General features: G+C 38.1%; 1 protein-coding gene across 1 annotated transcript in view; it reads right to left on the bottom strand.

Moving 5' to 3' along the window:
- The window catches only part of LOC110297373 (vomeronasal type-2 receptor 26-like), a 31692-nt gene extending 20417 nt beyond the window's left edge, over positions 1–11275 (bottom strand). Inside the window, exons 1-3 of the mRNA XM_021166128.2 lie at positions 10828–11275; positions 7352–7643; positions 3796–4593 (exon numbers count right to left, since the gene is read on the bottom strand). Coding sequence (XP_021021787.2) covers positions 3796–4593; positions 7352–7643; positions 10828–11078 — 1341 coding nt within the window. The 5' untranslated portion in view covers positions 11079–11275. The remainder of the gene's footprint in view (positions 1–3795; positions 4594–7351; positions 7644–10827) is intronic.
- Positions 11276–26380: the final 15105 nt, after the last annotated feature.

Genomic DNA, 26380 nt, shown 5'->3' on the forward strand with positions numbered 1-26380 from the left:
CTAATCCAGCCTTACAGATGATACTATAAGGAAACTCCAGCAGAAGGAGAGTAACTACACCCAATAAAACAAAAGAAATTAATCATTCCACAACAACCCCTGACCCCAAAAGAGGAACACACACATAATTCCACCTTGAAGAACAAAATTAACAGGAACTAACAATCATTGGTCTTTAATATTTCTCAACATCAATGCACTTAATTCCCCAATAAAAAGACACATATGTAAACAGGATAAGTAAACAGGACCCAGCATTTTGTTGCATATGAGAAACACCTCAGTGACAATGGACATCCAATACCTCAGAGTAAAGTGTTGGAAAAAAGTTTTTTAAGCAAATGTCCCCAATAAAGAAACTGGACTTTCAACCAAAATTTTTGAAAAGATACAGGGAATAATACATTATACTCACCAAAGAAAAACCCACCAAGATGAAGTCTCAATTCTGAACACCTATGCTTCAAATGCAAGGGTGCTCACATTCATAAAAGAAACCTTAGTAAATCTCGAAACACACATTGAACCTCCCAATAATAGTGGGAGACTTCAACACCTCACTCTTACCAATGAACATATCACCAAAAGAGAAACTAAACAGATACATAGTGAAACTAATAGAAGTTATGAATGAAATGGATTTAACAGATATTTATAGAACATTTCACTATAAAACAAAAGAATATACCTTCTTGTCAGCACCTTATGGTACCTTCTCCAAAATTAACCATGTAATCATATACAAAACAAGCCTCAACAGATACAAGAAGATTGAAATAATCCCATGCATTCTATCAGATCACCATGAACTAAGTATGGACTTCAATAACAACAAAAACAGCAGAAAGCTCACATATTCATGAAAACTGAACAACTCTCTATCAATGATAACTTAGTAAGGGAGGAAATAAATTAAAGCCTTTCTAGAATTCAGTGAAAATGAAGACAGCATGTCCAAACTTATAGGAAACAACGAAAGCAGTTAACACTGAGGAAAATTCATAGCACTGGGTGCCTTCATAAAGAAATTGGAGAGATCTTATACTAGCCACTTAACAGTAGAAATGAAAGCTCTAGAGCAAAAAGAAACAAACACATCCAAAAGGAATAGGCAGAATGAAAAAGTCAAACTCAGGGCTGAAGTTAACCTATTAGAAACAAAGAGATCAACACAAAGAATCAACAAAATCAACAGCTTGTTCTTTGAGAAAATGAGTAATAGAATAGAGAAATCCTTAGCTAAGCTAATTAAAAGACATAGAGTAAGTATCCAAATTAACAAAATAAAAAAGGGAAAGGGAGACATAACAACAGAAACCGAGGAAATTTTAAAAAATCAGATCTTACTACATATGTCTATACTTGACAAAACTGGAAAACTAGACAAAATGAATGACTTTGTAGACAGATGTAATGTACCTAAATGTACATTAAATCAAGATCAAGAAAATGATCTAAACAGTCCCATAACATCTAAGGAGTTAGAAGTAATCAGCAAAAACCTCTCCACCAAAAAAGCCCAAGGAACAGATAGTTTTAGCGCAGAATTCTACCAGACCTTAAAAAAAAAAAAAACAGCTAATACAAATACTCCTAAAATTATCCCACAAAATAGAAAAGAAGGAACACTAACTAATTTATTCAATGAAGCCGCAATTACTCTGATACCTAACCACACAAAGACCCAACAAATTAGAAACCTACAGACCCATCTTGCTTATATCAATTCAGAAATACTCAAAATTATTGCAAACTGAATCTAAGAACACATCAAAATTATAATTCTCCATTTACCCAGGGATGCAGGGATGATTCAATACATAAAAATCCATCAATATAATCCACTATATAAACACACAAAAATTCATGTGAATATCTCATTAGATGCCAAAATATCCTTTGAAAAAATCCAACATCTTTTCATGTTCGAAGTCTTGGAGAGATCACTAATTCATAGCATATATCTAAACATAATAAAGGCAATATATAGCAAAACAACAGCAAACAGAAATTAGATGGAGAGAAACTTGAAGCAATTCTACTAAGTGGGACAAGACAAGGCTGTCCACTTCTCTCTATCTGTTCATTATAATATTTGAAATTCTAGATAGAGCAATTACTCAGTGAAGTGGATCAAGGGGAAACAAATCGGAAGAGAAGAAGTTAATATATCACTATTTGTAGATGGTATGGTAGTATACATAAGTCACCCCAAAGATTCTACTAGAGAACTCCTGTAGATGATAAACAATGTCAGCAAATTGGTTGGATATAAAATTAACTCAAACAAATCAGTAGTTGTTTTTATACAAATGAAAAAGGGGCTGAGAAAGAAATTATGGTAACAACACCCTCCACAACAGCCATGAATAATATAAAATATCTTGGTGTACCTATAACTAAGCAAATGAATGATCTGTATGTCAAGAACTTTAAGTCCCCGAAGAAGGAAATCAAAGAAGGTCTCAGTAGATGAAAAGATCTCCCATGCTCATGGATCAGTAGGATTAACATAGTGAAATTGTCAATCTTACCAAGAGCAATCTATGCAATCCAATGAACTTCCCATCAAAATTCCAACACAATTCTTCACAGACATGGAAAGAACAATTCTCAACTTCCCATGGGAAAACAAAAAACCCAGGATAGAGAAAACAATTCTCAACTACTAAAGAACTTCCAGGGGAATCACTGTTCCTGACTGCAAGCTGAACTACAGAGCAATAGTGATAAAAGTTGCATGGTATTGGTACAGAGACAGACAGTTGATCAATGGAATAGAATTGAAGATGCAGAAATAAACCTACGCACCTATTGACACTTGGTCTTTGACAAAAAAGTAAAAAACATCCTGTGGAAAATAGTATGCATCTTCAACAAATCATGCTGGCCTAATTAGTGGTCTTCATGGAGAAGAATTCAAATTGGTCCACATTTATCACCTTGTACAAAACTCAATTCTAAGTGGATTAAGGACTTCAACATAAAACCAGATACACTTAATCTAATGGAAGAGAAAATGGGAAATAATCTTGAACATATTTGCACAGGAAAAATTACCTGAACAGAACACCAATGGCTCAGGCTTTAAGATCAACAGTTGACAAATGGGATTTCATGAAACCAAATGACACTGTTAATGAGATAAAATGGCAACATACAGATTGGGAAAAGAATCTCATGAACCCTACATCTGATAGAAGGCTAATGACAGCTTCAGGGAGTGCACACAGGACATGCTCAAAGTAGACTGGCTAGCAGGATGAGCCATTTCAATAACTGCTGGGTTTGAGTGAGGCACCATGTATGAAAGAAAAAGGTAGAAGAGTGATTGAAGGGTAATTTCTCATATCATCCTCAGACCTTCCCACATGTATGTACACACCTGTGAATATCCTTCACATGGGCCTGAATGCCTACACACATGTGATTCTACACTGATTAATCAGTCAATTAACCAACCAACCAACCAACCAACCAACTAACCAATGACATTTGCTATCTGTTAGAAATTCTGATTTGCATCATACCTATACTAAAAATCATCCTCTGTTTATGAAAACTCCAATTTGGGACAGTAGAGAAATGTAATATTATCTGTAAGGACTGGGATCACCTGAGATCACACACACAGCATGATATTTTATCCAATGCAGGTTCTGAGATGCCTGTCAGTTGAGAGGATGAGACATCCTTGATGAAACATATGGTCTGCTATACCTCTATAGCTTAGTAAAAACCATTGTTCCTGCTCCCTGTCACCCCTGAATCATCCATCCCACACACGTCTTTTACCTGCCAGGGCTGAAAGTCCTGGGAGTCTGTACATTTCCCATCCTGGTGCTCAGAGGATATCATATCATGTAGGGCATGGGCGATGCTGTAGACAGCTGCATAAGCAGCATCAATTTTACTCACTTCTGGGAAAGGATGTGGCTTGTTTTTCAGACTCTCATTCCCTGAACAGAACTGGACACCTTCTGTCACTGTGCTATTTTGGTAGGGCCATGTACAATTAAAGGTGAACTCCCAGAACTTCTTTATAAACATGTCTTCTGGGGTCTGGCTGGGGCGCAGGTGAGCAAGGAACTCAGGGAAGCCAATAGCCCTGCTGCTATGAGGCAAAAGGCTAAATGTGCTTTGCAACACCTGGGAAATGTTTGGAATAGTTAGAGCAAGTACCATGTGCAGAGTGTCCTTGCTTACCCACACCTGTCCTGAGACAGAAGCAGCCAATAAGCCATGTAGAATGAGCTGGAAATTTGAATTGCTTAAGAAAACTAGAACAACCCTGGCTGTACATTTCTGCATCTTCTGGATAGTCTCTTCAATTTTAGAAAAGGACTGATGGGAAGGGACATGGAGGTGGTATTCAATGCAAACCCCAGCTGGGGTCAGCATCTGTGTGGCCAGAGAGCTGGCCTGCTGCCCAAAGTCATCATCATGGGCAAGAATGATCACCCAGGACCACTGGAAGTGAATTATCAGCTGGGTGACTGCATGGGAGGATGTGAGGTCACTAGTCAGGGTCCGAAGAAAAGATGGAAACTGGATCTTGTCACTCAAGCTGGGTAGTGATGATCCATGACTGACCTGTCAAGGAAGAGCCAGGCAATATGAGAATGCATGAGATCCCGGACTCAGGTAAAAGCTGATGGTCAGTTTGACTGTGAGAAGAAGGGGTCTGGTGAGATAGTTCAGAAGTTCAAGCTCCTGTTCTTCCTGTAGAGGATCTCAATTAGATTGCAAACACCTATATCAGGTTGCTAACAACTATCTATAACTCCAGCCCCAGGAGATCTCATGCTGTCTCTGGCTTCCCCTGGTAACTGTGTCATAGATATACAGAGACATATACACATACAGGTAAGAGTATATTAAAATCTAAAATGTGAAGATATTCATGAAAGCACTTGAATATCATGCTTTGGGATTGTGCTGATTCTACCAACCAGCTATGTGCTCCTCAATGGCTGGTCATCCCTTACAGCCCTGTGGCTCCTGAAGTGAAGTCCAGAACCATAGTTCTTCTTGTCCTCCTCTCAGTATCTGTCCTTTCCACTGCCCCTTCATATTTTGCTTCTGAATCTTGGGTAGGCTTGGTTTGACTCTCTGGTTTGCACACAGTTGTTGAGTTGTTTTTTTTTTTAATTTTTGTGTTTTGATGCTACTGTGTGTGTGTATATGTGTGTGTATGTGTGCCTTTGGTGATGCATATATAGATGTCAGAAAAAAATTATGGAGGACTGCTTTTCTTCTTCCACCAGCTGGGTTCCAGGAGCATAAACTCAAGTAATCAGGCTTGGTAGCAAGCACTTCTACCTGATGAGCTTCCTGGCTGCCAATAAATTATGGGCTCTTATCAAACCACCATTGTGTGCTTTTCCATGTTTGAAAGAAAAAGGAGTCTGATTTGTCGATTTGCTGAGGAAATAGTGGTTCAATGTTCTCAAAAGAGATAGTTTTTGGAGATGTGACAACTAGGTATTTATTTATTTATTTATTTATGTGCACAGATCTGGATATAATTCACAATATGTGTTGAAAACCTGCTCCTGCTACTACAAAATCTATAATAGTTATACAATCTTAAAACAAAAACCCTAGTCTCTTGTTGGTTCAAATGGAAGGATACAATTGACTCAATCGCATAAAAATGGTCATGCCAACCTATTCCATGAAACACACACAAGTAATTGAAAAAGTATATTTTAATAGAAATATTACAGTAACTTATACTAAAAACAGTTGATTGTTTCTCTGAAACTCAAACTCTTATTATTTTACATGTATGAGGGTTTTGCCTGTATTGATTATTATGCATCACATGTTTGTCTGCAGTCTTTGGAGAACAGAAGAGGGAGTCACACTGGTGGAAATGGATTTAAAGATAGATGTGAGCTGCTAAGGAAATAAACTAATGTCCTCTGCAAGAGCAGACCATGGTCTTAACTCTGAGCCATCTCTCCAGTCCCTGGAATTTAACTGAAGCTTATCTTGTAGACCTATACATTGGAATACAAGAAGTATTTTTTTTCCAGACAGGGTTTCTCTGTATAGCCCTGGCTGTCCTGGAACTCACTTTGTAGTCCAGGCTGGCCTTGAACTCAGAAATCTGCCTGCTTCTGCCTCCTGAGTGCTGGGATTAAAGGCGTGCGCCACCATGCGAGGCTAAGAAGTTCTATAAAAACTGTTTAATATATCATGTTTCTGCTCTGGGCATGATAGTGCACAGCACTCAGGATCTAATGAAAGAGGACTAAGAGTTCAATGGAAGGTTTGGTTATACAGAGAGATGCTGCTTCAACATGCACACATAGTGAGACAAATAAACAGACACAGACACAGACAGGTATACCCACACAGACAAGCATATAGATATAAATAAATTCATGAATTTATTGACAGATTTTGCTTAAAAGAGAGCCTCTCTACAAAGTTGTTTATCTCAGATATGACTGTCACAGCAAGAAGCATGTAAGCATCATAGAAAGAAAGAAGGAAAGGGAGAGAAAAAAGGAAGGAAGAGAGAGAGAGAGAGAGAGAGAGAGAGAGAGAGAGAGAGAGAGAGAGAGAACAAAACCTTATACTCACTATTCATAGAAACAGCATGTGTGCGCTTCCCAAAGATGAAAGAGCTGAAGTAATGGTTGTTCATTGGTGTGGCCAAAATACCTGACAAGAACTAACTTGAATGGGGAAGAGGCGCTTTAGGGTCATAGTTTGAGAAGGTAGAATTCATATGGTAGGTAGTATATGCACAGCAGCATATGCTTCCATAGTAGCAGATGTGTAGCTGGGAATCTTTACCTCCTCATATGTTGGTGGAACATAAAGCAGAAAAAAATACAGGAAGTGGGATCATGTATTGAAACTTAAGGTCCACCTCCAGTGACTGTGGGATGGTCAAAGACAGCCTGTTTTCTGGTAAAGCAAGGAGACCCAGCAGATAACTGCAAGGGATGGAAGGCATTTGTCTATCACACTCCTAATCACCAGGCTCCCAAAACTAGGCCTCAGCTCTCCATAATTCTGTGGCCACCAGTGTATATGTACATGTGTATGTGTATGCAAAGTACTCAATACAGATGAAATAAAAATAATTACATCTTTAAAAATATTTTTAAATAGAAAAAGTCTCTGGTTTTTTTTTTTTTTTTTTTTTTGGCAATGCAGGGGGATGATAGTTCTCTCTAAACTATCTATACATGGAGGAGAGAACCATGTTGGACATGGAGAATATTTCAGGGAAGCTGGCTCCTCAGCAGAGCTGCTCACTGCTGTGACCATCACCGTCATCATTAAGAGACTGCACCACATTCACTAAAGAATAAGGCTTTGTGCAACTCACCTGGGGAAACTTGTACAGTCCCAGAAGTCTGGCCATGGAGACAGACAGGGATGACCGTGTGTCCCCAACCAAGGCAGCCTGAGGAGAACCATGCTGGCATGTGTAGTTGGGGATGGGCTCCTCCTGCCCTGTGAGAAAGCCCATTGTCTCATAAAGGGCTCCATGCACTGAGTCTCCAGAGTTTCGAATGGAGAAGCCCAGTGTCAAATTAGGCAACAAGTGAGCACTCCTATTAATCTCCTCAATGGCAAAGACGAAACTCTGGGCCACCCGGTAGTTCCACATAGAGACACTGAGGGAAAGAGAAGCCCACATTTATCACTCATTATGCGGTAAATGGAACAAGAATGAACACTGTGACTCAAGTGATCTGAATAAAAATGTACATCTCAAACACTTGTACAGAGATGTGCACAGGAGAACATTCCAGAGGAGTCAAAGGGGAACCAGAGGGAAGGCAGAGACAGTAACCAAATGGAAAGGTTCAGAAGACAGGAGGGACATTTGAAGATCTATCACATGAACTGCTTTGCTGGTCCACTTTTTTAATTCCATAAAGGCAGAGGCAGGTGGATCTTTTTGTGTTGTAGTCACAATGGATTACATAGCCAGACCCACATAGCCAGAGCTATATAGCAAGATTCTGTCTCAAGAAAACAAAGAAAGAAATCTATTGGATAGTATTATTGGTTACAATTTTTAGTAACTAACATCTATTTCAGAAATGCTCAAAGTAAGCCAGAAGATACAGGGACGAGAAGTGAAATGCTGCCATCAGGACATGACTCAGACACTGCATGCATGAGAGCCTGTCAAAAGCCAATCATGTGCTGGAAATTCCTTTACTTGGCCTTACTCTTTCTTGCTGAACTATGGCAACTGATGTATTTTGGGTTAAAGACTGTCATTTTCTTCTAATAACAGGTGACTCCACCAGGCTCCGATGGACATTCTAAACCTACAGCCACACAGGACAGCCCCAGTTAAAATCAGTGGGTACAAAACAAAAAGACAGGAAATGTGGGAAAGGGACCTCTAGTGTGGAGGAAGTAATGCCAGGTATGGAAGGAAAATAAGAGGGGTTGGGGAATGAGAATAAACTAAATGTACCACATATGAAATCATCAACAATTAAGTCTAATAAAAAATTTAAACATATACATACAAACAATATTAAAATTACTCAACAGGTCATATTTATATTTATTTATATATATGTATCTGCATAATTATGCAGATACAATTAAAAAGGCCATAAGCTGAAAATTTGAAAGGAAGGGTATACATGGACAGTGTTTAAGGAAGGGTTGAAGGATGTATGTATGGGCTCGTTGAGACAGCAGGATCTCCCTTTCTGGCCAGAAATTCAGAAATCTACCTGCCTCTTCCTTTTGAATGCTGGAATTAAAAGCATGTGCCACCACATCCAACTGATGTTGCTACATTTTAATTAAATTAAAAAAAATGATAGTGCTGATAGTAGATTTGTTTTTGTTTTAACTCTGAGTCTCCATTTCACTTAGTCTGATATCACACTCACATCTGAGAATGGACTTGAACTTCTTTTATTTGTATACATGTATGCATACATGTATAAGATAGAGGTCAACTTCTAGCATCTCCATCAACCATGTTGGGTATGTGTGCATGTGCATGTGTATGTATATATGTATGGTGTGCATGGGTGTATTTCCCTGTGCGGGTGTAAAGGTTGATGTGAGATCAAGATACCATTCTCAATTGCTTCTCCACCCTCTACAAATCATTATTCTGTGCACATATATTTTTATAGACCTACACACACTACAACACATAGAGTTCAGGACACAAGGTTCTGAGTCAGTTTTCTTCCTCCACTTTTATGTGAGTTCCAGGAGATCATTCAGGTCACCCATCAGGCTTGAAAGCCAAGCACTTTACCTCATGAGCCATCTCACTACTGCTCTCCATACTACTTTATGTGACAGGTTACCTCACTGACCCTGGACATCATCCATTCAGCTAGGCTGTTGGCCAGCAATCTTTAGGAATCCTCTCATGTCACTGATCCTAACCAGGGTTATAGATGCTCAACATGCTAAGCTTTCACATGGGCTCTGGCAATCTAAACTCAGCTCTTCATGTTTGCATAGTAGACATTTCACCAACTCAGGAACTTCCTCAGCCCTCAAGATCTTTACTCATGATTCTCCCTTCCCAACCTCCCACATTAGACTTTAAATGTTTAAATCATTAAAAATAAGTGTGCAAATAATGAATTTGTTGGTGAGTTTTGTTAATTATTCTATAATGTATACATTTTAAAATATTGCTCTTTACTCAATACATACATTATTACTCATTGGCTTAAAAAATAATATGGTAACCAAATATGGTGGTACACACTGTAATTCCAGCCCTCAGGAAGGGATAGGCAAATAGTGACTTTTAGACTAACCTCATCTACCCAGACAGACACTGTCCCCAAAACTAGGCAAGCTTGTGTGGTGGTTCATGCCTGTAATCCCATATTTGGTGCTACCTGTACTACACAAGGAATTCCAGACTAGTCATCACCAAGTGAGATACAGTCACACACACACCAAAAAAGTCATTTAGATATTGTTAAATGTGAAAATTCAGAAGTAAAAGTCTCCTGCATTTCTGGTTAAATACAGAATGATGGTAGTTTCTTTAGAAAACTCCCTTAATAACTGTTTGTGATTCAGGTCACACAATGTTCCTCAATCTTGGCTAAAAGTAACAATCTCCTGGCTCAGATTTATGAGTCCTAGAAGTACAGTCACATAACCAATATTCAGCAATTGTTGCAATAAAATTAGCTAAATAAAAGCACTCAAAACTAATAACCATAAAGGTTGTGTTGGGAAATACTTTGTGTAGCAATATTTTGGGATGCTGGAACAAAAATGGGAAAAGACAGGTTGTTGACATGGTGCAGTTCATGGAGTTAGATCCTCATCAACTGAGTGTGATAGTACACTTCTATAATCCCAGGAGGTAGAAATTCAAGGTCATTTTTGACTACTTAGAGTTGGAGGCAACATGAGATTTTTAGAAAAAATACCAAGCAAAAGGAATACAGTAGAGAGAAAACATGGAGGCTTATGGTTAATGAAAAATCTATTAATTACACTATCATTTATTTAATAAACACACATACCTGGACCCTATTTAAGAAGAAAGGATATACAAAAGAATCAAAAATCCACACCTAAAAAAAAAATCCACACCTGACCTGTGGAGTACATATATTACAGCCAGTCCATGAGCAGTGTATATTTCAATCTGGTACAGATAAGAAAAAAGATGGAGAGAAGTGATGCATAAAGAGAGCAGCAGAGCTACTTCATCTACAGAGAGAAAAGAAGTGCCAAGTAGCTGGGTCTGAGAAGAAACCCTTATCCAAGGCTTCACACAACCTTGTAAAGCTGCTCCCAGCTTTAAGAGACCCCTATCCTGCATACAGCACTTACCCTGAAGCCTGCAGTTCAGTCGGTGGAGCAGTAAAATTAGACAGGGTACCATTAGAGAACTGAAAAATAGAGAAGCTGCCCCCAACCATTACATCTCCAGGACGGTTAAATTGAGGGCTCTGTCTTGGCAACAGCCAGGCTCTTGGTCCAGAATGGGCAGAGCCAGAAGGACAGCCAAAGAGAGCATGAAGAAGAGTATATAGCCACATGCCTGCTAGGGGGCCAGACAGCCAATGACAGGACAGCCCCATATGGGGCAGTGGCTAGCAGTGAAGGGGGCTTTTATCTAGGAAATTGCCCCTGATAAGCATCTGAGGCTAAGATCATACTGGGACATCTGGGCTTGTAGAATATGGGGAGACTATTGATCATGAGGTGGTGGAGGTAGATGGACACTAAATCCCAGAGCCATTAAAAGTTGTATCCCCTTCTCCTGAGGTTTCCTAACCTCTCTTTATGCAAGGTAGCAGCTCTGGGCATTATCTGATGAGTATAAAAAGAGTGACAATGGGCCCATATTTCTCCTGGGAAACTTGCAAGCCCAAGAGCAGCTGTGCCCAGGGTGCTCAGGGCACTGTTTTGGAGAAAGGCCACAGATGGGTACAAGAAGCAATAAGCCCAGTATCTGACATGACGTATAACCTCTGCATTTCCCCACATGTTTCTGTACTAGGGTGATCTACCAATCCTCCATTGTCTTTGAAGTTCTTTGAGGAAATTCCAGGGAGGTTTTATCATAAAGAATTTGAATCTACATGAAATTACACCAGAAAACAATAAATGTTCTTGTCATTTTCAAGCATAAGCATCATCCCTGGCTACTGAGCCTTTTTCCATCTTTTGAAAAAACAAATCCCAAGGCTGGAAAGATGGTCCAGCAGGTAAATTCACATGGTACATAAACCCACACTGCACTTGGAAGTCATGGTAGGTATAAGCACTTGCTCCCAACAAGCACATGCACATACACGTGCGTGTGTGCATGCGTGCATGCACACACACACACACACACACACACACACACACACACACATCATAATTTCCAATAGATAAGTTTCATGTAAAAACGACAATTTTCAAGTTCTGCCATTCCAACTGATAAATATAATTTCCTGACATAACCATAATCCCATTCTTAAAGTTAAAAATAGATTAAAAAGGTGACTCCACAATTTAGCAAGTAAGGAAACCTGTTGCTAAGCTGAGAACCCTCACTAAATCCCCAAGTCCCACTGTTTGGAGGAGAAAACTGACTTCTGCAATTGCTATTTGAGTTACATATATGTTGTATGTCATTTGCATATCCCCAAAAGTATGCAAATAAAAGAAGGAGCACACAGAAACACATCAATGTATTAATCAATAAATATAAAATTAGAAAGAAAATATATCATCAAAAACTCCAGTTGACTGATATTTCAGCCTACAGTTACTTAACATTCACTTTCAATAGTTTGATTTATTATTATAAATCAGAATATAATGAAAGATCATACCCTATAACTGATTGATAATTCTTTTTATACTAGCTTTTATTAAGACATAATCACACAATGTACAAATCATTTATTTATATTATGTAATTTTCCAGATATGGGAGCACACCTAAAATGCCTGCACTTGGGAGGCTGAAGCACCAAGATTGCTACAACTTTGATGCAAGCCTGGATGTCATGAAAATACCCTGTTTAAAATAAATAAATAAAAGCATATGACAATTAATTTGTCTTGAATATATATTCATGTTGTCTTATAACAATTACAAAACAATTTTATTTATTTTTTATTAAGGGTGAGTGGCAGCAGTATGAGCACATATGCTCACAGAGGCCAGAGCTGCTGGATCCGTAGGACTGTAACTACAGGTTGATATGAACTATCTGGCATGGGTTGTGGCAACCAAACTGGAGTCCTCTGGAGGAGGAGTAAGTGTTCTGAAACACTGAGCCACCTCTCCAGTCCCACAAGGTCAGTTTTATCAATTCATCACCCCAGAAAAAAATACTGCATCCTTTCATCTTGACTCTTCCTGACCAAATTCTTCTCCACAAAGCTCAAACACCACTAGTCTAATGTATGTCACTATGGGTTTGCTCCTTTAGAATATTTCATTTAATATAATATTAAAATATATTGTCCCTTTCGGTCGGTGCCAGCACCGGGTCACCTTGGATGCAAAGTCGGCAGACACCCCCAAGGCCCCTAGAGGACTCTACACTCGATCTTTGGACCTCGGGTGAGTGGAACACAACTGCTGTTCCAATCCAATCACACGGGACCTGAGACAGCATTAGGGAAGCAGAAAACCTGGCCTGACCAGGGTCACAAGTCCCTTCCTGTTGGCGCCAGTACCTGGTCACCTTGTGCTAGGAGTTGGCAGACACCCCCACGGTCCCTAGAAGACTCTCCACATGTTCTTAGGACCACTGACCAGATAGCTCCAGGCTTCGCAAAGGAGACACCACTTCCAGGCACTGTAACACACCCAGGATCTTTGACAACAGGATCCCAAGATAAAAGGAGCTTGGTCACACCAGTATTTCAGGGTCTCAGAGGAACTTGACTGCCAAGAACTTTGACATACCCAGAATCTCAGGTTCAGAGGAGTCTACAAGGAAAGGATCACAGAGAAAGCTGGACTCTGAGGAGTCATGAATCAACTGGGATTATAGGAAGGACAGGGTCCATTCAGATATATTGAGGACAAAATACTTGAGATAATCAGATGGCAGGAGGCAAGCTTAAGAACAGAAGCAATAGAAAGCAAGGTTACATGGCATCATCAGAAACAAACTCTCCCACCATAACAAGTCCTGAAAACACCATCACACCAGAAAAGCAAGACATGGATCTAAAGTCACTTCTTATGATGATGATGGAGGATTTTAAGAATGAAATACAGGAAAATGCAGGTAAAGAGCTAGAAGCCTTTAAAGAGGAAGCACAAAAATGCCTTACAGAGTAACAGGAAAGAAATACCAAACCAGAGATGGAATTGAACAAAAGCATCCCGGATCTAAAATGGGAAATAGAAACAATAAAGAAAACACAAAGGGAGACAACTCTGGAGGTAGAAACCCTAGGAAAGAAATCAGGAACCATAGATAGGAGCATCAGCAACAGAATACAAGAGATGGAACAGAGAATCTCAGGTGTAGAAGATTCCATAGGGAACATGGACACAACAATAAAAGAAAATGCAAAATCCAAAAAGATCCTAACTCAAAACATCCAGGAAATCCAGGACAAAATGAGAATGAAGATTTTCAACTTTAAGGGCCAGCAAATATCTTCAACAAAATTAGAGAAGAAAACTTCCCAAACTTAAAGAAAGAGATGCCCATGAGCATACAAGAAGCCTACAGAACTCCAAATAGACTGGACCAGAAAAGAATTCCTAACAACACATAATAATCAGAACAACTAATGCACTAAATAAAGACAGAATATTAAAAGCAGTAAGGGAAAAAGTTCAAATAACAAATATAAAGGTAGGCCTATTATAATTACTCCAGACTTCTCACCAGAGACTATGAAGGCCAGAAGATCCTGGACAGATGTTATACAGACACTAAGAGAAAACAAATGCCAGCCCAGGCTACTATACCCAGCCAAACTTTCAATTACCACAGATGGAGAAAACAAAGTATTGCACGACAAAGCCAAATTCACTCATTATCTTTCCACAAATCCAGCCCTTCAAAGGATAATAACAGAAAAAAAAAACAATACAAGGACAGAAACTACGCACTAGGAAAAACAAGAAAGTAATCTTTCAATAAACCTAAAAGAAGACAGCCACAAAAACAGAATGCCTACTCTAACAACAAAAATAATAGGAAGCAACAATTACTTTTCCTTAATATCTCTTAATATCAATGGACTCAATTCCCCAATAAAAAGACATAGACTAACAGACTGCCTACACAAACAGGACCCAAAATTTTGCTGCTTACAGGAAACACAACTCAGGGAAAAAGACAGACACTACCTCAGAATGAAAGGCTGGAAAACAATTTTCCAAGCAAATGGTCTGAAGAAACAAGCTGGAGTAGTCATTCTAATATCGAATAAAATCGACTTCCAACCCAATGTTATCAAAAAAGACAAGGAGGGACACTTCATACTCATCAAAGGTAAAATCTTCCAAGAGGAACTCTTAATTCTGAATGTCTATGATCCAAATGCAAGGGCAGCCACATTCATTAAGGAACTTTAGTAAAGCTCAAAGCACACATTGCATCTCACACAATAATAGTGGAAGACTTCAACACACCACTTTCATCAATGGACAGGTTGTGGAAACAGAAACTAAACAGGGACACAGTGAAACTAACAGAAGTTATGAAACAAATGGATTTAACAGATATCTACAGAACATTTTATCCTAAAACAAAAGGATATACCTTCTTCTCAGCACCTCATTGTACCTTCTCCAAAATTGACCATATAATTGGTCACAAAACAGGCCTCAACAGATTCAAATATATTGAAATTGTCCCATGCATCCTATCAGATCACCATGGACTGATCGGATCTTCAATAACAACATAAATAATAGAAATCCAACATTCACGTGGAAACTGAACAACACTCTACTCAATGACACCTTGGTCAAAAAAGAAATAAGGAAAGAAATTAAAGACTTTTTAGAGTTTAATGAAAATGAAGCCACAACATACCCAAAATTATGGGACACAATGAAAGCATTTCTAAGAGGAAAACTCATAGCTCTGAGTGCCTCCAAAAAGAAACTAGAGAGAGCACACACTAGCAGCTTGACAACACACCTAAAAGCGCTCTAGAACAAAAGGAAGAAAATTCACCCAAGAGGAGTAGATGGCAGGAAATAATAAAACTCGGGCAAAATCAACCAAGTGAAAACAAGAAGAACTATGCAAAGAATCAACCAAACGAGCAGCTGGTTCTTTGAGAAAATCAACAAGATAGATAAACCCTTATCCAGACTCACTAGATTGCACAGGGACAGCATCCTAATTAACAAAATCAGAAATGAAAAGGGAGACGTAACAACAGATCCTGAGGAAATCTAAAACACCATCAGATCCTTCTAAAAAGGCTATACTCAACAAAACTGGAAAACCTGGACAAAATGTACAAATTTCTAGACAGATATCAGGTCCCAAAGTTATATCAGGATCAGGTTATTGATCTAAAGAGTCCTATATCCCCTAAAGAAATAGAAGCAGTCATTAATAGTCTCCCAACCAAAAAAAGCCCAGGACCAGATGGGTTTAGTGCAGAGTTCTATCAGACCTTCAAAGAAGATCTAATTCCAGTTCTTCACAAACTATTCCACAAAGTAGAATCAGAAGATATCCTACCCAATTCATTTTATAAAGCCACAATTACTCTGATATTTCAGAGTCTATCAGATCTTCAAAGAAGATCTAATTCCAGTTCTTCTCAAACTGTTCCACAAAATAAAGCAAAAGGTATTCTACCCAATTTATTCTATGAAGACACAATTACTCTGAAACCTAAACCACAGAAAGACCCAACAAAGATAGAGAACTTCGGACCAATTTCCCTTATTAATATCGATGCAAAAATACGCAATAAAATTCTCGCTAACCGAATCCAAGAACACATCAAAATAATCATCCATCCTGACCAAGTAGGTTTCATTCCAGGGATCCAGGGATGGTTTAATATATGGAAATACATCAACGTAATCCACTATATAAACATCTCAAAGACAAAAAACACATGAACATCTCATTAGATGCTGAGAAGGCATTTTGACAACATCTAACACTCATTCATGATAAAAGTTTTGGAAAGATCAGGAATTCAAGGCCCATACCTAAACATGACAAAAGCAATCTACAGCAAACCAGAAGCCAACATCAAGGTAAGTGGTGAGAAGCTGGAAGCAATCCCACTAAACTCAGGGACTAGGCAAGGCTGCCCACTTTCTCCCTACATAATCATATAGTACTTGAAGTCCTAGCCAGAGCAATTTGACACCAAAAGGAGAACATGGGGATACAATTGGAAAGGAAGAAGTCAAAATATCACTATTTGCCAATAAGATGACAGTATATATAATTGACCCTAAAAATTCCACCAGAGAATTTCTAAACCTGATAAATAGCTTCAGTGAAGTAGCTGGATATAAAATTAACTCAAACAAGTCAATGGCCTTTGTCTACACAAAGGATAAACAGTCTGAGAAGGAAATTAGGAAACAACACTCTTCACAATAGTCACAAATGATATAAAATATCTTGGAGTGACTCTAACTAAGGAAGTAAAAGATCTGTATGATAAGAACTTTGAGTCTCTGAAGAAAGAAATCAAAGAATATCTCAGAAGATGGAAATATATCCCATGCTCATGGATTGGCAGGATCAATATAGAAAAGGCTATCTTGCCAAAAGCAATCTACAGATTCAACGCAATAACCATCAAAATTCCAACTCAATTATTCAACGAATTAGAAAGGACAATTTGCAAATTCATCTGGAATAACAAAAAACCTAGGATAGCAAAAACTCTTCTCAAGAATAAAAGAACCTCTGGTGGAATCACCATGCCTGACCTAAAGCTGTACTACAGAGAAATTGTGATTAAAAACTGCATGGTACTGGTATAGTGACAGACAAGTAGACCAATGGAATAGAATTGAAGACCCAGAGATGAATCCACACACCTATGTTCACTTGATCTTTGACAAGGGAGCTAAAATCATCCAGTGGAAAAAAGACAGCATTTTCAACAAATGGTGGTGGCACAACTGGAGGTTATCATGTAGAAGAATGTGAATCGATCCATTCTTATCTCCTTATACTAAGGTCAAATCTAAGTGGATCAAGGTACTCCACATAAAACCAGAGACAGTGAAAATCATATAGGAGAAAGTGGGGAAAAGCCTCGAAGATATTGGCACAGGGGATAAATTCCTGAATAGAACAGGCATGGCTTGTGCTGTAACATTGGGAATTGACAAATGGAACCTCATAAAATTGCAAAGCTTCTACAAGGCCAAAGACACTGTCAATAATACAAAAAGGCCACCACCAGATTGTGAATGGATCTTTACCAATCCTAAATCAGATAGGGTACTTATATCCAATATATATAAAGAACTCAAGAAGGTGGACTCCAGAAAATCAAATAACCCCATTAAAAAATGGGGCTCAGAGCTAAACAAAGAATTCTTACCTGAGGTATACCGAATGGCTGAGAAGCACCTGAAAAAATGTTCAGCATCCTTAATTATCAGGGAAATGCAAATCAAAACAACCCTGAGATTCCACCTCACACCAGTCAGAATGGCTAAGATCAAAAATTCAGGTGACAGCAGATGTGAGGTGAGGATGTGGCTAAAGAGGAACACTCCTCCACTGCTGTTGGGATTGCAAGCTTGTACAACCACTTGAAATCAGTCTGGCAGTTCCTTAGAAAACTGGACATAGTACTACCAGTAGATTCAGCAATACTCTTCCTGGGAATATACCCAGAACATGTTCCAACTGGTAATAAGGACACATGCTTTGCTATGTTCATAGCAGCCCTATTTATAATAGCCAGAAGCTGGAAAAAACCCAGATGCCCCTCAACAGAGGAATGAATACAGAAAATGTGGTACATTTACACTATGGAGTACTACTCCAGTATTAAAAACAATGAATTTCTGAAATTCTTGAGCAAATGGATGTATCTGGAGGCTATCATCCTGAGTGAAGTAACACAATCACAAAAGAAGTTACTTGATACGCACTCAGTGATAATTGGATATTAGCCCAGAAACCTAGAATACCCAAGATACAACTTCCAAAACACAATAAAATCAAGAAGGAAGACCAACTTGTGGATACTTCATTCCTCCCTAAAATAGGGAATAAAATATCCATGGAAGGAGTTGCAGAGACAATTTTGGAGCTGAAATGAAAGGATGGACCATATGTAGACTGCCACACCTGGGGATCCATCCCATAATCAGCCTCCAAATGCAGACACCATTGCATAGGCCAGCAAGATTTTGCTGAAAGAACCCTGATATAGCTGTCTCTTTTGAGGCTATGCCGGTGCATGGCTAACACAGAAGTGGATGCTCACAGTCAGCTAGTGGATGGATTACAGGGCCCCCAATGGAAGAGCTAGAGAAAGTACCCAAGGAGCTAAAAGGGTCTGTAACCCTGTAGGTGGAACAACAATATGAACTAACCAGTATCCCCAGAGCTGGTGTCTCTAGCTGCATATTTAGCAGAAGATGACCTAGTCGGCCATCATTGGGAAGAGAAGCCCCTTGGTCTTGTAAACACCAGGGCCAAGAATTGGGTGTGGGTGGGTTTGGGAGTGGACTGGGGAGGGTATGGGGGTTTTTTGGAATAGCATTTGAAATGTAAATGAAGAAAATATATAATAAAAATAATAAAAATATTATTTTGAGTGGCTTTCCTAACCCAATCTAAAATTATCAATGCATGACCATATGTCAAAAGTATTCTAGGCTCTCACAGCCATTGCAGCACATTGAGCTCCATTGAGACAGCGCTGGGGCAAGCAAGAGTCAGAGGTTGTAAATTGGCATGGAAATTTAAAGCATGTTCTTGGTGCACAGCACAAAGTAGTTCTATATGGGGACCGTAGTTTGTTTTTTGTTTTTTGTTTCTTTTGGTTTTATTTTTGGGTTTTATTTTTTCATCTTCAGTTGTCTCTGATGCAGCTTATATGAAGATAATTGTTCTGTTAACTGAATACCACTCTGTAATTGCAAAAAAAAAAAAATGTCGCTGTTTTGTTGACATTCTGAATGCTTCTAAGTAAATACTTTTAAAAATAGTATTCTAATCCTTTTTATAATTTGTTCTTATTGGCAGATCATGTCCTAGAGTAAGCCATAGAAACATTCATTAACCAGTGAACATATAGATTCTTTCAAGGGCTCCAACATTTCTAAAAGAATCATTAATATACTTTAAATCACATCTTCAACCCCACAGATTTATAGGGGGAGACTTCAACACCCAACTCACCTCAATGTGAAGGTCATCTAGACAGAAACTAAAGAGAAAAATAGTGGCACCAACAGACATTATGACTCAAATAGACAGAACATTTCATTCAAACAAAAAAGAGCATACATTCTTCTCGGCACCTTATGGGACCATCTCCAAAATTGACCATGTACTTGGTCATAAATCAAGTCTCAACATATATAAGAAAATTGAAATAACCTTTTGTATTTGATCAGACCAGAATGGATTAAAACAGAAACAACAGAAAGTCTACCAACTCATGGAAACTGAAGAACTCTCTACCCAATGATTACTAGGTCAGGGAACAAATAAAGAAGGAAATTAAAGACTTCCTAGAATTCAATGAAAATAAATGCATAACATATATAAATGTAATGGATGCAATGGAAACAGTGCTGAAAGGAAAATTCATAAATAAATTGGCCATGTGTCTTCATAAATAACTTGGAGAGATCTCATACTAGCAACTTAACAACACATCTGAAAGCTCTAGAACAAAAAGAAGCAAACACACCCAAGTGGAATAGGTAACAGAAGATATTCAAACTCAGGGTTAAAATTAATAAAATAGAAACAAAGAGAACAAGATCAGGACTCAATTAAACAAAGAGTTATTTCTTTCAGGTAATCAGCAGATAGACACATTCTTAGGCAAAGTAACTAAAAGGCAGAGAGAGAATATCCAAATTAACTAAATCAGAAATGAAAAGGGGGATGTAACAACATACACTGAGGAAATGAAAAGAATCATTAGGTCTTACTTCAAAGAACTGTGCTTCTTCATAGAAGCAGGGGGAGGGGGGATATGATAGGTGGATTCCAGAGGGGAAACTGGTAAAAAGTATAACATTTGAAATGCAAATACATAAAATTTCCAACAACAACAACAACACCCTGTACTTCACAAATTTGGAAAATCTAAACAAAATGGACAATTTTCTTGATAGATACTATTTACCAACGTTAAATCAAGACTGGATAAAGAATATAAATAGGCAGATAACCCCTAAGGATAAAGAAGCAGTCCGTAAAAGTCTCAAAACAACGACTTTAGTAGAATTGCTTTGAGTTTTTTTTCCATTTAATTTGATATTGGCTATCAGCTTTCTGTATATTGTCTTTATTGTTTTTTAGGTATCAAGACTGTCTTCTATCTTGATATCTTTTCAATATTCTTGAAATTCTACCTAGAACAATAAGACAACTAAAGGAGATCAAGGGGATACAAATTAGAAAGGAAGAAGTCAAAGTATCAATACTTGAAGATGACATAATTGTATACATGAGTGACCACAAGAAAAAGTTACCAAAGAACTCCTACAGCTAGTAAACATCTTAGCAAAGTTGCTGAATAGAAAACTAACTAAAAAAATCAGTAACTCTTTTTTATACAAATGATAAATATGCTGAGAAAGAAATCAGGGAAATAACACCCTTCACAATAGCCATTAATAATATAAAATATCTTGGTATAACTCTAAGCAGGTGAGTGAAATACCTGTATGACAAGAACTTTAAGTCTCTGGAAAGAGAAATTAAAGAAGGTATCAGAAGATAGAAACATCTCCCATGTTCATGCATCAGAAAGATTAACATAGTAAAAAGAGGCCATCTTACCAAATCTACAGATTAAATGCAATCCTCATCAAAATTACAATACAATTCTCTACAGACTTTGAAAGAACAATTCTCAACTTCAGATGGAAAAAGAAAAAACTCAGGATAGCTAAAAACAATCATGTACAATAAAGGAACTTCTAGATGTATCATCATCCCTGATTGAAAGCTGTACTACAGGGCAAAAGTAATAACTAATTCACAACAGACTTATTTGTAATAGCCAGAAACTGGAAACACCCTAGATGTACTACAACTGAAGAACAGATAAAGAAAATGTGATACATCTACACAGTGGAATACTATTCAGCTATTAAAAACAAAGACATCATGAATATTGCTGGCAAATGGATAGATCTTGAAAATATCATCTTAAGTGAGGTAACCCAGTCCCTAAAGGACATGCATAGTATATACTCACTTATAAGTGGATATTAGCCATAAAATACAGAACTTTTGACACAAAATGCATAAAACAAAACTTTTGACACAAGATTTATCCTATCTACAAGAAATGAAGGGGATGGAGCAGAGTAGGAGGGAATAGCCAACCAATAACAGACCCAACTTGAGACCCATCACATGGCCAAGCTCCAATCCCTGACAGTAATAATGGTACTCTGTTATGCTTGCAGACAGTAGTCTAGCATGGCTGTCCTCTGAGAGGGTCCACCTAGCAGCTGACTCAGACAGATGCAAAAATCCACAGCCAAACATTAGATGGAGCTTGTGTATTCTTGTGGAAGAATATGAGTAAGAATTAAAGCCCCCAAGGGAATAGGAACTTCATAGGAAGACCAACAGACTTAACTAACCTGGAGCCTTGGGACTCTCAGAGACTAAGCCACCAAAAAGAACATAGATGGGCTGGACCTAGGCCTCCCTGCATATATGTAGCAGATGTGCAGTCTGGTCTTCATGTAGGTTCCAAACAACTGGAGGAGGCGGGAAGATATCCCAAAAGCTGTTGCCTGTACTTGGAATATGTTTTTCTAGATTGGTTGCCCTGCCTGGCCTCAGTGGGAGAGAAAGAAAGTGCTTAGCCTTGCAGAGACTTCATGTGCTCGTGTGGGGGATACCCATAGTCTCCCTCCTCTTCAGAGAAGAATGGGAGGGAGGTGGGTGAAGGATTGTGAGAGGGAGTTATTGGGAGGGGGCCAGTAAGCAGGATGTAAAGTAAATAAGTAAAAAATAAACACTAACAATAACAATCAGGACAATATGTCCCCACTTGTGCTAACAAACCCACTACAGCAGGCCCTGAAGATTACAACATGATGGAATCACAAGAACAAAACTTTAAAATGGTCTTTATGAATATGATATAGGTCCTTAAGGAGGAAATTAATAAATTTCTTAAAGAAATACAGGAAAGCTGGGCGTGGTAGTGCACGCCTTTAATCCCAGCTCTTGGGAGGCAGAGGCAGGCAGATTTCTGAGTTCGAGGCCAGCCTGGTCTACAGAGTGAGTTCCAGGACATTCAGGGCTACACAGAGAAACTCTGTCTCAAAAAACCAAATAAATAAATAAATAAATAAATAAATAAATAAATAAATAAAGGAAAACACAAAGAGTGGAAAGAAATGAATTTAATTCTTCAAGACTTGAAAAAAAAAGAATCAATAAAGAAAACCCAAGAAGATTCCCAGCAAAAAGACCCAGAAAATATTTTCAACAAAAATATAGAGGAAAATTTCCCTAAGCTAAAAAAGCAGATACAAGAAGCTTACAAAACACCAAGCAGATTGGACTAGAAAAGGAAATCCTCCTATTACATAATAACCAAAATAGGAAATATGTAGAACAAAGAAATAATTTAAAAAGAAGAAAGGAAAAAGACCAAGTAACATATAAAAGCAGACTTGTCAGAATTACACCCAATTTCTCATTGGAGATTCTAAAAGATAGAAAGGCATGGGCAGAGGTATTGTACACCCTAAGAGATCACAGATGTCATCCCAGACTTCAATAGCCAGCAAAACTTTCAGTCACCATAGATGTCTCCATCTATAGTGGCATTCCATGACAAAACCAAATTCAAATAATGCCTTACCACTAACCTAGTCCTACAGTGGATACTAGAAGGAAAACTCCAACCCAATGAGGCTAAGTATATATAAGAAAATACAAGAAATAAATAATTTCATACCATTAAAAACCAGTAAAAGAGAAATACACACACACACACAACTAACACAAACATTAAAATAACAAGAAGTAACAATCATTGAACAATAGTATCTCTCAACATCAATGTAGTCAATTCTGCAGTAAAAAGACATAGGCTAAAAGGATGGATGCATAAACAGAATACATCATTCTGCAGTAAAAAAGGAATATATCGCAGCAACAAAGATAGTCATTATCTCAATATAAAGGGCTGAAAAAATGTTTTCCAAGCAAATGGACCCAAGAAAAGAGCTGAAGTAGCCATTTTAATACCTAATAAAATAGCTCATCACAGCAAGACCAACTAACATGAGAGATAAACAGATGGCAAGAGGCAAGCACAAGAACCTTACCAATAGAAACTAAGGCTACTTGGCATCATCAGAACCCAGATCTCTCACCACAGCAAGTCCTTGATACCCCAACACACCAGAAAAGCAAGATTAGGATTTAAAGTTACATCTCACAGTGCCAATGGAAAACTTTAAGAAAGACATAAATAACTCCTTTAAAGAAAAACAGAACAGAGGTAAATAGGTAAGAGCCCTTAAAGAGGAAACACAGAAGTATCTTAAAGAATTACAGGAAAACACAACCCAGCAGGTGAAGTAATTGAAAAAAAAAAACACCCATGATCTAAAAGTGGAAATAGAAACAATAAAGAAATAAACAAATGTAGGCAACCCTGGAGATAGAATACCTAGAAAAGAAATCAGAAGTCATAGATGCAAGCATCACCAACAAAAAAGAGAGAATATCAGATACAGAAGATACCATAGAAAACATTGACATAATAGTCAAAGAAAATGCAAAATGTAAAAAGCCCCTAAGCCACAACATCCAGGAAATCCAGGACAAAATGAGAAGACCAAAGCTAAGGATAATAGGTATAGAAGAGAGGGAAGATTCACAACTTAAAGGGCCAGTAAATATCTTCAATAAAGTTATAGATGAAAGCTTCCTTAGCCTAAAGAAAGAGATGCCCATGAACATACAAGAAGCCTACAGAACTCCAAATAGACTGAACCAGAAAAGAAATTCCTCCTGTTACATAATAAACAAAACAAAGAATATTAAAAGCAGTAAGGGAAAAATGTCAAGTAACATATAAAGGCAGGCCTATCAGAATTACACCAGACTTCTCCTCAGAGACTATGAAAGCCAGAAGAACCTGGGCAGATATCATACAGACCCTAAGAGAATACAAATGCCAGGCCAGGCTACTATACCAAGCAAAACATTAAATTAATATAGATGGAGAAAACAAGATATTCCATGACAAAACCAAATTTACACAATTCATTAAAGAAACTATAGTAGAGCTCAAAGCACACATTGCACCTCACACAACAATAGGAAGAGACTTCAACACTGCACTCTCATCAATGGACAGATCCTAAATGGAAACAGAAACTAGACAGAGACACATTGAAACTAACAGAAGTTATGAAACAAATGGATTCAACAGATATCTACACAACATTTTATCCTAAAACAAAAGGATATACCTTCTTCTCAGCACCTCATGGTACCTTCTCCAAAATTGACCACAAAATTGGTCACAAAACAGGCCTCAACAGATTCAAAATATTGAAATTATCTCATGCATCCTATCAGATCACCACAGACTAAGGCTGATCTTCAAGAACAGCGTAAATAATAGAAAGCCAACATTCACGTGGAAACTGAACAACACTCTACTCAATGACACCTTGGTCAAAAAAGAAATAAGGAAAGAAATTAAAGACTTTTTAGAGTTTAATGAAAATGAAGTCACAACATACCCAAACTTGTGGGACAAAACAAAAGCCGTCCTAAGAGGAAAACTCATAGCCCTGAGTGCCTCCAAAAAGAAACTAGAAAGAGCATACACTAGCAGCATGACAGCACACCTAAAAGCTCTAGAACAAAAGGAAGCAAATTCACCCAAGAGGAGCAGATGGCAGGAAATAATCAAACTCAGGGCTGAAAACAACCACATGGAAACAAAAAGAACTATTCAAAGAATCAACCAAACGAGGAGCTGGTTCTTTGAGAAAATCAACAAGATTGATAAACCCCTAGCCAGACTAACTAGAGGGCACAGGGACAGTATCCTAATTAACAAAATCAGAAATGAAAAAGGAGACATAACAACAGAACCTGAGGAAATCCAAAACATCATCAGATCCTTCTACCAAAGGCTATACTCAAGAAAAGTGGGAAACCTTGATGAAATGGAAAAATTTCTAGACAGATACCAGGTACCAAAGTAAAATCAGGATCAGATTAATGATCTAAACAGTCCCATATCCCCTAAAGAAATAGAAGTAGTCATTAATAGTCTCCCAACCAAAATAAGCCCAGGACCAGATGGGTTTACTGCAGAGTTCTATTAGACCTTCAAAGAAGGCCTAATTCCAATTCTCCCCAAACTATTCCATGAAATAGAAACAGAAGGTACTCTACCCAATTCATTTTATGAAGCCACAATTACTCTGATACCTAAACCACTTAAAGACCCAACAAAGAAAGAGAACTTCAGACCAATTTCCCTTATGAATATCTGCAAAAATACTCAATAAAATTCTCACAAACCGAATCCAAGAACACATCAAAACCATTATCTGTCATGATCAAGTAGGCTTCATCCCAGGGATGCAGGGATGGTTTAATATACAGAAATCTGTCAACATAATCCATGATATAAACAAACTCAAAGACAAAAACCACATGATCACCTCTTCAGATGCTGAGAAGTGAGCCCACACCCCTATGGT

This window comes from Mus caroli, unplaced genomic scaffold (assembly GCF_978045245.1).
Source record: "Mus caroli unplaced genomic scaffold, Mus_caroli_1 scaffold_8, whole genome shotgun sequence".
Taxonomy (NCBI): Eukaryota; Metazoa; Chordata; class Mammalia; order Rodentia; family Muridae; genus Mus; species Mus caroli.